General features: G+C 43.0%; 1 protein-coding gene across 2 annotated transcripts in view; it reads right to left on the bottom strand.

Annotated features, from left to right (window-relative positions):
• Positions 1-15,166, bottom strand: part of NOLC1 (nucleolar and coiled-body phosphoprotein 1) — a 31,873-nt gene continuing 16,707 nt past the window's right edge. The window contains exons 11-22 of one of the 2 annotated variants that reach the window (XM_072131427.1): positions 13,794-13,928; positions 12,425-12,559; positions 10,843-10,977; positions 9,691-9,825; positions 8,391-8,525; positions 7,770-7,880; positions 7,512-7,646; positions 7,138-7,254; positions 4,407-4,796; positions 3,612-3,694; positions 2,380-2,469; positions 1-1,294 (exon numbers count right to left, since the gene is read on the bottom strand). In XM_072131427.1, the coding sequence (XP_071987528.1) occupies positions 1,136-1,294; positions 2,380-2,469; positions 3,612-3,694; positions 4,407-4,796; positions 7,138-7,254; positions 7,512-7,646; positions 7,770-7,880; positions 8,391-8,525; positions 9,691-9,825; positions 10,843-10,977; positions 12,425-12,559; positions 13,794-13,928 (1,760 nt within the window). In that variant the 3' untranslated portion in view covers positions 1-1,135. The remainder of the gene's footprint in view (positions 1,295-2,379; positions 2,470-3,611; positions 3,695-4,406; positions 4,797-7,137; positions 7,255-7,511; positions 7,647-7,769; positions 7,881-8,390; positions 8,526-9,690; positions 9,826-10,842; positions 10,978-12,424; positions 12,560-13,793; positions 13,929-15,166) is intronic. The other variant, XM_072131426.1, reaches the window with a different exon arrangement.

Below are 15,166 nucleotides of genomic sequence, written 5' to 3'. Positions count from 1 at the left end.
GATCAATATTTGGTTTTAATTAGTAAAATACAGAGCACACCTTTCCTTTAAAACAAATACCATAATACGAACTAAATACATTAGAATGGAAATGTATTGAACAATATCCTATGAATTAAATATTATGAAATCTCCTGAATATAAAAAAAGAAGAAATACCCGAAAACCTGTACTTCAAGACATAAGAAAAGTCGCTGAAACCTCTCTGCATGTTCCATTTATCAAATTAGGAATTGAAAAAGAAATCGGGGTGTAAAAGGTAGGTGAAAGACAATGCAAAACTGTAGGCAGTGTTAGGTAGTGGGCCGAGAGTGTTTAACGAGCACCCCTGAGGCTCATTTGCATACACAGTCTTTCATCCTCGTGGTAGATGCCCTTTAATGATACCATGGTCTACATTATTACAGCCATTCCAACATTGTAGCTGGACTTCGGAAGAGTCCTTAAATTGCATTAAGCTGCTCCATAGCCACACTCCCTACTGGAAATAAAAGCGGTCATAGGTTTCAGCTTAAAAGCAGTCGACAGACAGTAGAGACACAGAATATCAATTTGAGACTGACAAGTCAAGCTTGCCATTTTTTTCACAGCTCTGCAGCTACTAAAACACAAAGCTATGATGAAGAATAGCTATGAGGATAGAATAGCCCAGTCCACACCTGCATTCGGACCTCCGTTAACACAAGGCTAATGGATCTTTTAAAATGCCCTTTTATTTCAATGGACATTTGATGGCTTATGTTGTCAGTATACACCAATTCCGTCCGGCTTCTAGGTATCCACTCCAATAACGGAAATGGTACAAATGGAAACTAACAGGAGCATTTAAAAGAAAACAACAAACAAATTACTCCAAGAATTCAGTTATTGTGTAAGGGATGATACATAGGTGTGAGCTGGGCCTTGGCAGTTTTGACGATTTAACTGTAGACAGTTAATTTTCTATTAATGTCCCATCATTTCTTCAAGTTTTCAAATATATCAAACCCAGGAGGGATAAAAAAAATGTAACCATTTGTTTCTGGTTCCGTTGAGTCTCAAAAATAAAATCTCTTAAACGTGTACAGCACAAAGTCCAGAAAAAGATGACGTCCAACTGCAGAATTAAGTCCATTGGTAGGTAACCAAGTTTAGTTCATTCACTGTCAAACTTAATAGAATTCACAGTTGTAGAGATGGCTCCGCCACAGTAGCTGCCTCGCTTCTTCTTTGTCTTTTCGTGTCGGAAAGATTTGCCCTTTGTGTATTTTAGAACACTATTGGCTCTTTCCCCCCAGTCTCCCTCCGCGCCTTTCTGGAAGATGGAAAAACAAAAAAAAAAAAACAAACAAAACTAGTACATACAGTAAAATTAAAGAAAAAGGAATATACAAGGCACACCAGACATTCTACAGCAATGGTGCAGCTCTTCCCCTGGTCAGGATAGAATTCTGGTAGTGTGAATCCAACCTTAGACATTGTTAAAATATACAAAAGAAACTGCAGTTCAGCAATATGAGACACAGGTCATGGACATCAGTGGTGCCACTTTGGAGTATAAAGTAGAACCCCAGTCTCAACACACACACACTTAAAGGGGTTGTCCGAGTTCTTGAAAAAAACTAAAAGTGGCCGGGAGAGCGCTGCTGTCACTCCGGGCGCCATGTAAACAAACATGGCCGCCGGAGTAGCGCTGGACTCAGCTTCCGGCCGGACCAGACAATCTTCCGGCCCCCATACACAATGCTCTGTATAGGGACGGATAGGCGTGCCCGTCCACGGCCGGCTGGAAGCTGAATCCAGCACTGCTCCGGCGGCCATGTTTGTTTACATGGCGCCCGGACTGGAGTGACAGCAGCACTGGATACCGGAGGGTACCGGAAGGTGAGTACATCTTTATTTTTTTTTAAGCAGCCCTCTCCCGGCCACTTTTAGCTTTTTTTCAAGAACTCTGACAACCCCTTTAAAGGAAACCTAACAGAATGGTAGGGGTGAGCAGTAAGTACCGAGCACCAGCTCAGGGTGAGCTGGTGCCGCTACTTACTTTCGTTAGTGTTATTAACCGCTGTATCGCAGATTTAACACTTTTTAAACTTTAGAGCGCGCGCAACATCTCCGGCATTTCCTCCGCCGCAGCCTCTTCTGCTATAAAGTTTAAACAGTGTTAAAACCGCAATACAGCGGTCAATAACATAAACGAAAGTAAGTACCGGCACCAGCTCACCCTGAGCTGGTGCTCGGTACTTACTGCTTACCCCTACCATTCTAACTGGTAGGTTTCCTTTAAACATCTTTGATGGATGTACCACCTCCTTAATGATGTAACAGGTCCACTCCAAGTAAAAAAAAAATAAATCTTGCAATTCTTGAAAATACAAACATTTCTTTCCAGTACCATACCTTTGCTTCAAACGAATTATTAGCAACCCGGGGATCAATTTCAACTTCTTCTTCAACTACTCTTCGGAACGGGACATTTCTGACCTCTCCCTGCATTACACCCAAAAGTACAAATTTAAATACAATGGCAAACCATAGCATTGCTCTTCACTGGTAGTGGAGAATTTAGTAAAATTGCTGATGTACAAGAAGAATTAAAAAAAATATATATATATTGTAGCGCGAAAGCCAAGACATGGACAAGTGCAATTACATCAGTACCGTAATATGTTATAGCTGTACAAGGATGCTAAAAAAACCTACATATATTACAATAATCTGGGGAACATAGAATGCACTTGTATCTTGCACTTATAGGGGTTGTACCAAGTTTTCAAGTAGAAAAAGTGAAGATCTAACGGCTGAGCAACGGTTTACGAGAAGGCAACCCCCAGCAATCTGAATAACAGGGGTCCTGTTCTCACTAGTGGGTGGAGCAGCAGGACAAGTATTTGTCCTGCCACTATAATAGTAAAGCAGCCAAGAGCTGAACGCTCTACACATTAACTTGGTACAACCTCTTTAACAATTCATTCTTTAAATGACGACAATTAGCAGCATGGAAAGCTTCAGGAAGCCAAACTAAATCAAGCACTTTTAAAAGGTTGCACACTGTAGGTTCTCGTACATTGTCATACATAGCAACATTTGTCTATTTTTTGTACTTGATCATTTTTGCAGCTCAGATACCTTGTCCCCTGATAAAAATGGTGTGACAGTCATGCATGGCAATGGACCTTTGTGACCGTTGCTCTGTTTAAACAGGGAAAAGGCTCTATGGGGCGGGGTACCCTAGTCCTTATGAACGTTGGGCATTGCAAAGGTTAGACCTTGACAGATCTTGTGTGATCTGATCTTCTAGCCAAAAGGCATGTTGAACAAAAAAAAAAAAAAAAGCTGTCCTTCTTGCAAAATCCTCTGCTTCCATTGCGTATCAATGTGAAATTATCTTTATGTACGTATAATATATATTTTATATGAAACCATGACCAAGTTCCCCTCAGTTGTTTACTTGTAGGAGCTGCAGTTGTTTTTTTAAGAAAAAAAACACAATGACAACATCTATGAAAAGGATCGGGATTTTATTCAATGTTTCCAGATACATGATAAAATAAAACCTTTAATATAAAGGCCCGTATTGACTGCCCAGACAGCAAGCACTTCTTCTGTCGTAACTGCACTTATTTCCTCACCTTCTTGTTAGCCTTGGGGAATGTGTTTGGAGTTGAAACTTTAATGTTCTTATTCAAGGGTGTTTTCACAGATTTTGAGTTATCTAAAAAAAAAAAAAAAAGAAAAAAAAAAGGTCAACTTTAAAATGACAAATCATTAACCATAACCCTTGTCGATAGTTATGGAATTGTCAAAATAAATGGATTTTCAATACACGCCAACAAAATTTCCACCTGAACAAATATGTAATGGAGAAAGAGGTTAAAGGGTTTTCTCAGCACACGGCATATACCATTGGGATCCATTTAACCACTGGGATATTTTAGTATCCCTATAATACAGTAGCAGTAGCTTTTTTGGAGGAAAGTGTGAAAAAGGAGAGAGGGAAAAGGGCCAAGGAATCCTGAGACTAGGAAATGTGTAAAACATATGACCTGTATTTGTTTAATAAAAAATATAGAATGTCATGGTAAGGCTACATTCACACTGCCGTTGCCCGCCCGTAACGTACCATAGCGGGCAACGGCAGTGCACGGGGAAAGGAGGTGGTGAGTGCAGCTCACCCCTGCCCCTCTCCATAGGGATACATGGCGCACGGCACAGTATTACGGGTAAAGATAGGACAGGTTCTATCTTTTTCCAGGGTACGGAGCGGGGTACGTAGGGCGCCGTGCGCCCATTGCCGTTAATGGAGGACGTATATCGGCCGTATATACGGCGGCCGTATATACGGCGGCCGTATATACGTCCTCCATACGGTAGTGTGAATGTAGCCTAAGAGGCACTTTCCAAGTGAGGAGATGAAATGTACATACCATTCTCTTCTTCGCTGGAGGAACTTTCCTCCGAACTCTCCTCTGCTTTTTTGGCAGCTGCTTTTGGTGTGGAGTTTGCAGACTTTGCAGCTGGCTTCTTGGGTTCATCCTCTTCTGAGCTACTGTCCTCAGAACTACTACTTGCCTTTTTCGCTGGGACGGGCTTTTTTGTTGGGACGGATTTTTTCACAGCAGGTTTTTGTGGCTCCTCTTCATCGCTGGAGTCTGATGAAGAGCTACTACTTGCCTTTGATTTATTTACAGCGATTGGTTTCTTCGCAGAAACGGGGGTAGAAGCTGGAGTTTTGGCAGTGGCAGCTGTTTTGGCTGCAGCTTTAGGCGTCTGTTTAGCGGCAGGTTTCTTAGAAGCTTCATCTTCACTGTCGGAATCTTTAAAAGGTTAAATTGAATTTAGATTAGAAACAGAGCAATATTTAATGGGAAATGTGAGGCAATAAATGGAGCAATAGACTCAAAGCATAATTCTACAGGAAGATAAAGTCCATATATAATGTAAAATAAAAAATGACCTATTTTTTATAACATCTTGATATGTTATAGAGTTGTACCATAAAAAAAAAAAAAAAAAAAAAAAAAAAAATCAATGTGAGGTTATAAAATGTCAGCATTTAAGATTTGTAGCAATTTACAATTGATAAATGCTAAAGTGTTAAAAAATGTGTACTAACGACTATGCAAAAAAATAACATCAATGATTTAATTAAAGAGCACCTAACACCAAAAATACTCAACACTGAAGCTGTCATTTTACCCACACTCACTAGAAAACGTAAAAAGTCTCAAAGTAGCCAATAATTCCAGAAATTGATGCTAGACATAAAGGGGTATTCCAGGATCTGCCATGCTCTCCACAGTGGCTGTGCTTGGGATAGAAGCTTAGGTACATTTAATTAAATGGGACTGAACTGCAAATATACCATGTGACATCATTGGCCTGTGATGTAGCACTGAAGCTTCTATCATCCTATCAATGAGGATGACCGAGTCCAACCACTGCAGAAAAGAAATTTCTCTCTCAAGGAAAATTTACTCTGCTAACTCCAGGAATAACCCTTTTAACAAGCTTTTGGATAATTATAAAGAAATGTAACTTTTTCTGCCACAGAACTCATGGTAAAGTCATGTGTACATACTGCTTTGCAAACTGGAAAAGGCAACTCCTAGCCAAAGTGTATGAGCCCCATATACACCAACCGGCCACTTTATTAGGTACACCATGCTAGTAACGGGTTGGACCCCCTTTTGCCTTCAGAACTGCCTCAATTCTTCGTGGCATAGATTCAACAAAGCATTCCTCAGAGATTTTGGTCCATATTGACATGATGGCATCACACAGTTGCCGCAGATTTGTCGGCTGCACATCCATGATGCGAATCTCCCGTTCCACCACATCCCAAAGATGCTCTATTGGATTGAGATCTGGTGACTGTGGAGGCCATTTGAGTACAGTGACCTCATTGTCATGTTCAAGAAACCAGTCTGAGATGATTCCAGCTTTATGACATGGCGCATTATCCTGCTGAAAGTAGCCATCAGATGTTACAGGGTACATTGTGGTCATAAAGGGATGGACATGGTCAGCAACAATACTCAGGTAGGCTGTGGCGTTGCAACAATGCTCAATTGGTACCAAGGGGCCCAAAGAGTGCCAAGAAAATATTCCCCACACCATGCCACCACCCCCACCAGCCTGAACCGTTAATACAAGGCAGGATGGATCCATGCTTTCCTGTTGTTGACGCCAAATTTTGACCCTACCATCCGAATGTCGCAGCAGAAATCGAGACTCCTCAGACCAGGCAACGTTTTTCCAATCTTCTACTGTCCAATTTCGATGAGCTTGTGCAAATTGTAGCCTCAGTTTCCTGTTCTTAGCTGAAAGGAGTGGCACCCGGTGTGGTCTTCTGCTGCTGTAGCCCATCTGCCTCAAAGTTCGACGTACTGTGCGTTCAGAGATGCTCTTCTGCCTACCTTGGTTGTAACGGGTGGCGATTTGAGTCACTGTTGCCTTTCTATCAGCTCGAACCAGTCTGCCCATTCTCCTCTGACCTTAACAAGGCATTTCTGCCCACAGAACTGCCGCTCCCTGGATGTTTTTTCTTTTTCGGACCATTCTCTGTAAACCCTAGAGATGGTTGTGCGTGAAAATCCCAGTAGATCAGCAGTTTCTGAAATACTCAGACCAGCCCTTCTGGCACCAACAACCATGCCACGTTCAAAGGCCTCAAATCACCTTTCTTCCCCATACTGATGCTCGGTTTGAACTGCAGGAGATTGTCTTGACCATGTCTACATGCCTAAATGCACTGAGTTGCCGCCATGTGATTGGCTGATTAGAAATTAAGTGTTAACAAGCAGTTGGACAGGTGTACCTAATAAAGTGGCCGGTGAGTATGTCTTGACTGAAGTGTTCCTTTAAATCCAACATTTCAAATGTTCAACCGGATAAAACTGAGTACGGCCAATCTCACATCTGTGTTTGTCAGGTTCTATTACACATTCCAATAATTAAAAGCGAGGGAAAATAAAAGCGCAGAAGCCCACGCCTTTAAGAATGGGAATTTTTTTTTTTTTTTTTTTAAATGCATACAAGGAGCTGAAGATCTTACCTTCAACCATTAATGTTTTTGGTCTCCATCTGATTCAGCTTGAATGGAGAGTGCATTAAAAAGTCCAGCAGCAAGCTTTAACTAGGTCCAAGTAAACTCACCTGAACTGTCAGAAGAGCTGGAGTCCTTCTTAGCTGCTGCAGCAGGCTTTGCAGGAGTTTTCGCAGGAGGAGTCTTTGCTACAGGCTTTGCAGGGGCCTTTTCTTCATCACTCGAGTCTATTTATTAATATGAATACAAATTTAATATACTAACTATCCTACTGATAGTTGGAAATAAAAGTTGCATGACATAAGATCCAAGGTGAAGTAGACTGCAAAGCTTACAGACTGTAGGGGCTACGATCTATGCCATGCTGCCACCATGACACTTTAAGAGGGTCAATGGGTTTGAAGAGAAAAAATGTTCTACACACAGCAAATGTTGTATATAGATATAGACTGTTAAGATTCAAACTAGTGACATGCCCTCATACCTGAACTGTCGGAAGAGCTGGAGTCCTTCTTAGCAGCCGCAGCTTTAGCAGGGGTGGTCTTTGCAGCGGGCTTTGCAGGTGGGGTTTTTGCGGCAGGCTTTGCAGGTGCTTTATCGTCTTCCTCATCACTCGAGTCTGTTAATGCAGTTATGTAAAAAGTATTATACTAACTATCCTAATACAAGTTAATCCATTTTAGTAAGCTTTAATGTAAAGCCTTACAATATTTAACAACTACTGACATGTGTCACATCTCACCTGAACTGTCAGAAGAGCTGGAGTCCTTCTTCGCTGCTGCAGCGGGCCTTGCAGGGGTCGATTTTGCAGCGGGCTTTGCGGGGGTCTTTTTCTTGTCTTCATCACTTGAGTCTGTTAGAATAAAGATTTACACATTTAAGTATTGCTCCCATATCCAAATTTTACTTTTTTCTTTTAAGAGCTGCTTTCCAACACCGACATACATTCATACCAAAAAACTTAATCTGGAGACATGATAAAAGTCCAGTTTCTGCTTAGCATACCACATAACCTAGGGATGTGTGCTTGGCATTTGGGGCGTATTCACAGTGGGGATGTTTTTACAGTGGCTTCAGTGAAAAATAAAAGATTGGAAAAGAATCAGTGGAAAAAAAAAAAAAAAAAAAAAAAAAAAAAAAAAAAAAAAATCGCTGTAGCCAGAAAACCAAACTATTCCTTTCAATGGGCCTTTCCACTGATCCACGCTCAAAACTCATTTTCTACTGATCAGTGGAAAAACCTACTGAAAAAAATGGTTCAGTAAAACATCAGGGAAAAAAAAAAAAAAACAAACTAGGAAGAGAAAAACTATTATGTACTCCGAAAGGAAACAGCAACTCTTTCCCACATCATCCATCTCACCTGAACTGTCGGAAGAGCTGGAGTCCTTCTTAGCAGCCGCAGCTTTAGCAGGGGTGGTCTTTGCAGCGGGCTTTGCAGGTGGGGTTTTTGCAGCGGGCTTTGCAGGTGCTTTCTTTTCGTCCTCATCACTTGAATCTGTTGATGAGGATTTGTTAGTGTAATATAGAGTACACTTACATACGAGATATAAAACACTGCCCAATAAGGCAAGCAGCACTTGTGGCGTACTGAACCAGTTTTTGGGACGTTTTTAAGAGGTCAGATAAAAATCGCATGCGTTTTTCACGCGTTTTAATTAAGATAATAGGTAAAACCGGTCAAAAACGCATGCGTTTTTCTAGCAAGCGGTTTTTAACGGACTGCTTCAAAACGGCCCAAAAATGGGTTCAAAACGCCACGTGTGCTGCCGGCCTAATGCAGAAATAGTACTGCTGCATTATACAGGAATTTTATAATGTCAAGTTCCCAGCATAGCACAACCGACGTCATCAGGGAGCAGTGATAGGTCTCCATGACACCCTCAGGTCTTCTGAAGGCTGTCTCGTTTTAACCCATTCATTAAAATGTGCGATTAGCCCAAAGAATAAAGTAGACAAATCATTTGGGGCGCACAGTGAAAAATCTGTAAAATCCAACCCCACAAGAAAACGGCACAAATGCATTTTTTCACCAATTTCACTGCATTTGGAATCCCCCCCCCCCCCAGTGCATGGCATAGAATAGTAAATACAGTCACTATGAGTGCAATTTGTTACGCAGTAAACAAGCACTTGCACCGCTCTGTACAGGGGAAAAAAAATATTATATTTTTTTATGGTGCGGAATGAAAACCGCAAAAAAAAAAGGCTGTGGCAGGAAGGGGTTAAAGTTTAAAGTTCCAGGGCTACAATTGCCAATGCATGCTGAACCCCATTTCACATGGACATTTATTAAAGGGAACCTACCACCATGGATCGACCTATAAACGGTAGATCGGGTGGTAGGTGCAATAATGGACGTGAGGATAGCCCTTTTAAGGGACAATTCTCACGTCCCCCCCAATATTTTAATAACTTTTATTCCCCTAATATGTAAATTTTCTAAAGAGGCTACTGGGGCGGGAGTAGCTGGAGCAGAAGTTACTCCACACCCCTGTAGCCTCTTTAGAAAATTAAGAGAGGTTATTAAAAAGTTGCAGGGATGTGAGGATTAGCCCTTAAAAGGTTCCCTTTAAATAGAAGTCATCAAAAACGGCAAGAAAAGAAAGCAGGGCTTGCCAGGCGATGTTACACTAGTGACATATCCAAGTCATCCATCTCACCTGAACTGTCGGAAGAGCTGGAGTCCTTCTTAGCAGCCGCAGCTTTAGCAGGGGTGGTCTTTGCAGCGGGCTTTGCAGGTGGGGTTTTTGCGGCAGGTTTTGCAGGTGCTTTCTTGTCGTCCTCATCACTTGAATCTGTTGATGAGGATTTGTTAGTGTAATCTACTGATGTATGAACAGTATACTTAGAAAATATAAATGCAGCTTTACAACACAGCCCAATAATGCGGCAATAGTACTGCTGAGATTGAAATGGTTAATAATGCTCTCTTTTCGCTGTGCATGTACGGCACAGAGGTGCGGGAGCTGTATAAAGGGGCTCTCTGGTTGTCTCGGGTCTCCATACAGTGGTGGGGTTTGCTGCATAGTGAAGCAAACCCCTCCCCCCCACCAACCACTAATACCCACGGTCGGTGCAATCGCGGGCATTAACCTTGCCCATGCCCTTGGCAGAATTTTAAAGACTGGGGAGTGATGATCGGAACAATGTCATCAGGAGAGGCAATCGGTTGCCATGACAGCCTCTGGTTATGCCAGACCCGAGGCTGCATGCATTCTTTAGTTTCATTACAATGAGCCAGTGGTGCATTGTAATGAATAGTGTGCAAAAATGCCATGTACTGCTATACAGTAGTATTGCAGTATATAGTAGGAATGATCAGACCATCTAGGGTCAATGTACCCTTGAGGGTCTAAAAATAGTTAAGAAAAAATAAACTTAAAACCTAAAAATTCTAAATCACCCCCCTTTCCCTAGAACGCATAAAATATGATAAACTGTAAAAATCAAACACGTTGGCTATTGCCACGTTTCAAAATCCCGCTAAAAATATAAAAACGATATTCCCAGCGGTGAACCCCATAACGGAAAAGAGCGCCCAGATGTCCGAAACGGTGCTTTTAAACAACAAAAATGTAATCAAAATGTCGCAGTCCTCAAGATGGTACCAATTAAATAAAATAATTTGCAAAAAAAAGTTACACCTCACAACTCCGTACACCAGTATGAAAGTTATTAGCACCAGAAAGTAGATACATTTTTGTTTTCATACACATGTATTTAATTTTTGAATATGTATTAACACACAATAAAACCTATATCAGGTGCCAGGTGATGTTACACTAGCGACATAACCAAGTCATCCATCTCACCTGAACTGTCGGAAGAGCTGGAGTCCTTCTTAGCAGCCGCAGCTTTAGCAGGGGTGGTCTTTGCAGCGGGCTTTGCAGGTGGGGTTTTTGCAGCGGGTTTTGCAGGTGCTTTCTTGTCTTCCTCATCACTTGAATCTGTTGATGAGGATTTGTTAGTGTAATCTACTAAGGTATGAACAGTACACTTACATAGAAAATATAAATGCAGCTCTACCACACTGCCCAATAATGGGGCAATAGTACTGCTGAGATAGAACATTATACAGGAATTTTATAATGTCAAGTTCCCAGCATAGCACAACCATAAACTAGATTACATGAACCCTTTCACGCATTGCGGCGTGCATGTACGGCACAGAGGTGCTGTATGAAGAGGGCTCTCTTGCTGAGCCCTCTCCATACAGAGGTAGGTTTTGCTGCATAATGCAGCAAACACACTTTATACCTGTGTTCGGTGCTAGCAGCAATCACGGGCATTAACCCCGCCGATGCCATCGGCAGAATTTTAAAAAAAGACTGTTCCGGTCATCACTCCCCTCGATGTCATCAGCGGCGGCAATCGATTGTCATGACAGCTGTCTGGTTCTCAGACCCGAGGCTGCATGGATTCTTTTGTTTCATTAAAATGAGCCAGTGGTTTATTTTAATGAATGGTATGCAAAATGCCACATACTGCAATACAGTAGTATTGCAGTATATGGTAGGAGTGGTCACACCATCTAGGGTTAATGTACCCTAGACAGTCTTAAAATAGTAAAAAAAAAAAGTTAATTTAAAACCTAAAAATACAAATCACCCCCTTTCACTAGAACTGACAAAACGTAATAACAGTATAAAAACGGTTATTAGTGGCGATGACCATCAAAAGAAAATAGAATCAAAATGTCCGAAACGCTGCTGTTACACCATTTTACATCACAAAAAAAAAGCAACAAGAAGTAATCAAAATGTTGTACAGGCCTCAAAATGTCTGCAATGAAAATGTCGACTCACTTGGCAAAAAAAAACAAAAAAAAAAAAAAACACACACAGCTCTGTAACACCATAGTATGAAAAAGTTATTTGCTTCAGAAGATGGCAGAAAAATTATTTTCATACGCATTAGTTTAATTTTTGAAAATGTATTAATAAAACAATAAAACCTATATAAATTTGATATCAATGTGATTGTACCGAACCAAGTAGTAAAGTAGAGGTGTTATTTAGAGTGCACAGCGAAAGTCCACAAGAAAGGGAAGCAAATGAGTTTTTTTTAAGCCAATTTCAACACATTTGGAATTTTGTACACGGCATGAAATTATAACTAACATCACTGAGATGCAAAACTTGTTATGCAGAAAACAAGCCCTCACACATCTCTGTACACTGAAAAATTTGGGATTTTTGAAGGTGGAGAGCAAAAACAAAAAAAAACCTCCGTCCTTAATGGGTTAAGGTTGAAAGTTCCAGGGCCGAGTTTGCGAATCCAGGCGGAACTGCATTTCACATGGACATTTATTTAATATATGTTATCATAACTGAAAGAAAGCAGGGCTTGCCAGGTGATGTTACACTAGGGACATATCCAAGTCATCCATCTCACCTGAACTGTCGGAAGAGCTGGAGTCCTTCTTAGCAGCCGCAGCTTTAGCAGGGGTGGTCTTTGCAGCGGGCTTTGCAGGCGGGGTTTTTGCGGCAGGTTTTGCAGGTGCTTTCTTTTCTTCATCATCACTTGAATCTGTTGATGAGGATTTGTTAGTGTAATATAGAGTACACTTACATACGAGATATAAATGCAGCAATAGTACTGCTGAGATGGAGAATCAAACAGGAATTTTATAATGTCCCAGCATAGCACAACCGTAACAAATTACATTTTATTAAAGTTGAAAGTTCCACGGCTAAGATTGCAGATACATGCGGATCCGCGTTTCAAAAGTACTTTTTTAAAACTGTTAATTGAACAAAATGCACATGGTAACGCAACGCAAAACCGTATGTCACCTCATAGTAGTAATTACAGAAACAAGATATCGACATATTGGCTCAGGAGATGACAAGTACAGTGTAACCAGCTACTCAAGCAGAAAACAAACAAAAAAAAAAAACAAGCAAGTAGAGAAGGTAAAGCCTCAAAGGCTGAAAGAAAGAGTGACCCATTTGTGAGGGGAATGGGAAGGACAAGCACTCACAAGCACCTTCTTAGATGCTCAGGTAAAAAGAGGGCACAGAATTCATCTAATGTTTTGTTGCAGTTCGGCAGCAGTGTATGAAGTCAGGGGGGAGTCACACCATTTACTCCAAACATTATTAACCCCTTAACGATCCGGCCTATTTTTGTTTTTTCCATTTCTAGTTTTCACTCCCCACTTTCAAAAATCTATATTTTTACAAGTAAAGAGCTCTGTGACGGCTTATTTTCTGCGGAACAAACTGCACTTCATAGTGACGCCATTTAATATTCCATGCCTTGTACTGGGAAGCAGGAATGAAAAAATCTAAATGCAGTGAAAATGGTGAAAACCTGCATTTGCGCCGGTTGCAACGTGATCGTACCGAACCAAATAATAAAACACAGGTGTTATTTATAGCGCACAGCGAAAGTCCACAAGAAAGTGATGCAAATGTGCTTTTTTTTGCCAATTTCAGCACAGGGTGATGCCACACAGATATTTTGAAAACGCATCCGTTTTTGACAGGTTTTACCAATTATCTTAATTAAAACTGGTCAAAAACTGATGAGTTTTCAAAAAAACTGATGTGTTTTTGGACAGACTGCTTATAAACCAACCAAAACCGGGTTCCTCCTTAAAAGGGTTAAAGTTAAAAGATTCAGGGCTAAAATTGCTAATGCAGGCTGAACCGCACGTATGTTTATTTATTAGAGGTTATCAGAAACAGAAAGAAAGAAGAGAAAGCAGGGCTTGCCAGGTGATGTAAAACTAGCGACATATCCAAGTCATCCATCTCACCTGAACTGTCGGAAGAGCTGGAGTCCTTCTTAGCAGCCGCAGCTTTAGCAGGGGTGGTCTTTGCAGCGGGCTTTGCCGGTGGGGTTTTTGCAGCGGGCTTTGCAGGTGCTTTCTTGTCTTCCTCATCACTTGAATCTGTTGATGACAAATTGTTAGTGTTATCTACTAGCGTATGGAGAGTCCATTTACATTGAAAATATAAATGCAGTTTTACAACACTTCCCAATAATGCAGCAATAGTACTGCTGAGGTAGAGCATTATACAGGAATTCTAGAATGTCAAGTTCCCAGCATAGCACAACCATGACAAATTACATTGTAGCTTCTTGGGACAATTATAGTACAATTTGGGGCAGACGCCGACCTCAGACCCCCACCACCACCCAGAGAGAGGGCCAGAGCTGACGCCCGCCCAAGACCCCTCCACCCATAAAGTGGGCCAGAGCTGACGTTGAGCCCCAGACCTCTACCACCACCCACAGAGGGCCAGAGCTGACGCCCGCCCAAGACCCCTCCACCCATAAAGTGGGCCAGAGCTGACGTTGAGCCCCAGACCCCTACCATCACCCACAGAGCGGGCCAGAGCTGACGCTGGCCCCAGACCCCCCCACCCACAGAGCGGGCCAGGGTTGATGCTGGCCCCAGACCCCCCCCACCACCACCCAAAGAGCGGCCCTGCGCTGACACTGACCCCCAGACCCCACGCCGACGCCGGCCCAAGACCCCACCACCCACAAAGCGGGCCAGGGCTGACGCTGGCCCAAGACCCCACCACCCACAAAGCGGGCCAGGGCTGATGCTGAGCCCCAGACCCCACCACCCACAGAGCGGTCCAGGGCTGATGCTGAGCCCCAGACCCCACCACCCACAGAGCGGTCCAGGGCTGATGCTGAGCCCCAGACCCCACCACCCACAGAGCGGTCCAGGGCTGATGCTGAGCCCCAGACCCCACCCACAGAGCGGTCCAGGGCTGATGCTGAGCCCCAGACCCCACCCACAGAGCGGTCCAGGGCTGATGCTGAGCCCCAGACCCCACCCACAGAGCGGTCCAGGGCTGATGCTGAGCCCCAGACCCCCACCCACAGAGCGGTCCAGGGCTGATGCTGAGCCCCAGACCCCCACCCACAGAGCGGTCCAGGGCTGATGCTGAGCCCCAGACCCCCACCCACAGAGCGGTCCAGGGCTGATGCTGAGCCCCAGACCCCACCCACAGAGCGGTCCAGGGCTGATGCTGAGCCCCAGACCCCACCCACAGAGCGGTCCAGGGCTGATGCTGAGCCCCAGACCCCACCCACAGAGCGGTCCAGGGCTGATGCTGAGCCCCAGACCCCACCCACAGAGCGGTCCAGGGCTGATGCTGAGCCCCAGACCCC

The sequence above is a fragment of the Engystomops pustulosus genome, chromosome 11 (genome assembly GCF_040894005.1).
Source record: "Engystomops pustulosus chromosome 11, aEngPut4.maternal, whole genome shotgun sequence".
In the NCBI taxonomy this organism is placed as follows: Eukaryota; Metazoa; Chordata; class Amphibia; order Anura; family Leptodactylidae; genus Engystomops; species Engystomops pustulosus.
Note: the sequence above shows the minus strand (reverse complement) of the source record. Positions and strands in the feature narration are given on the sequence as shown.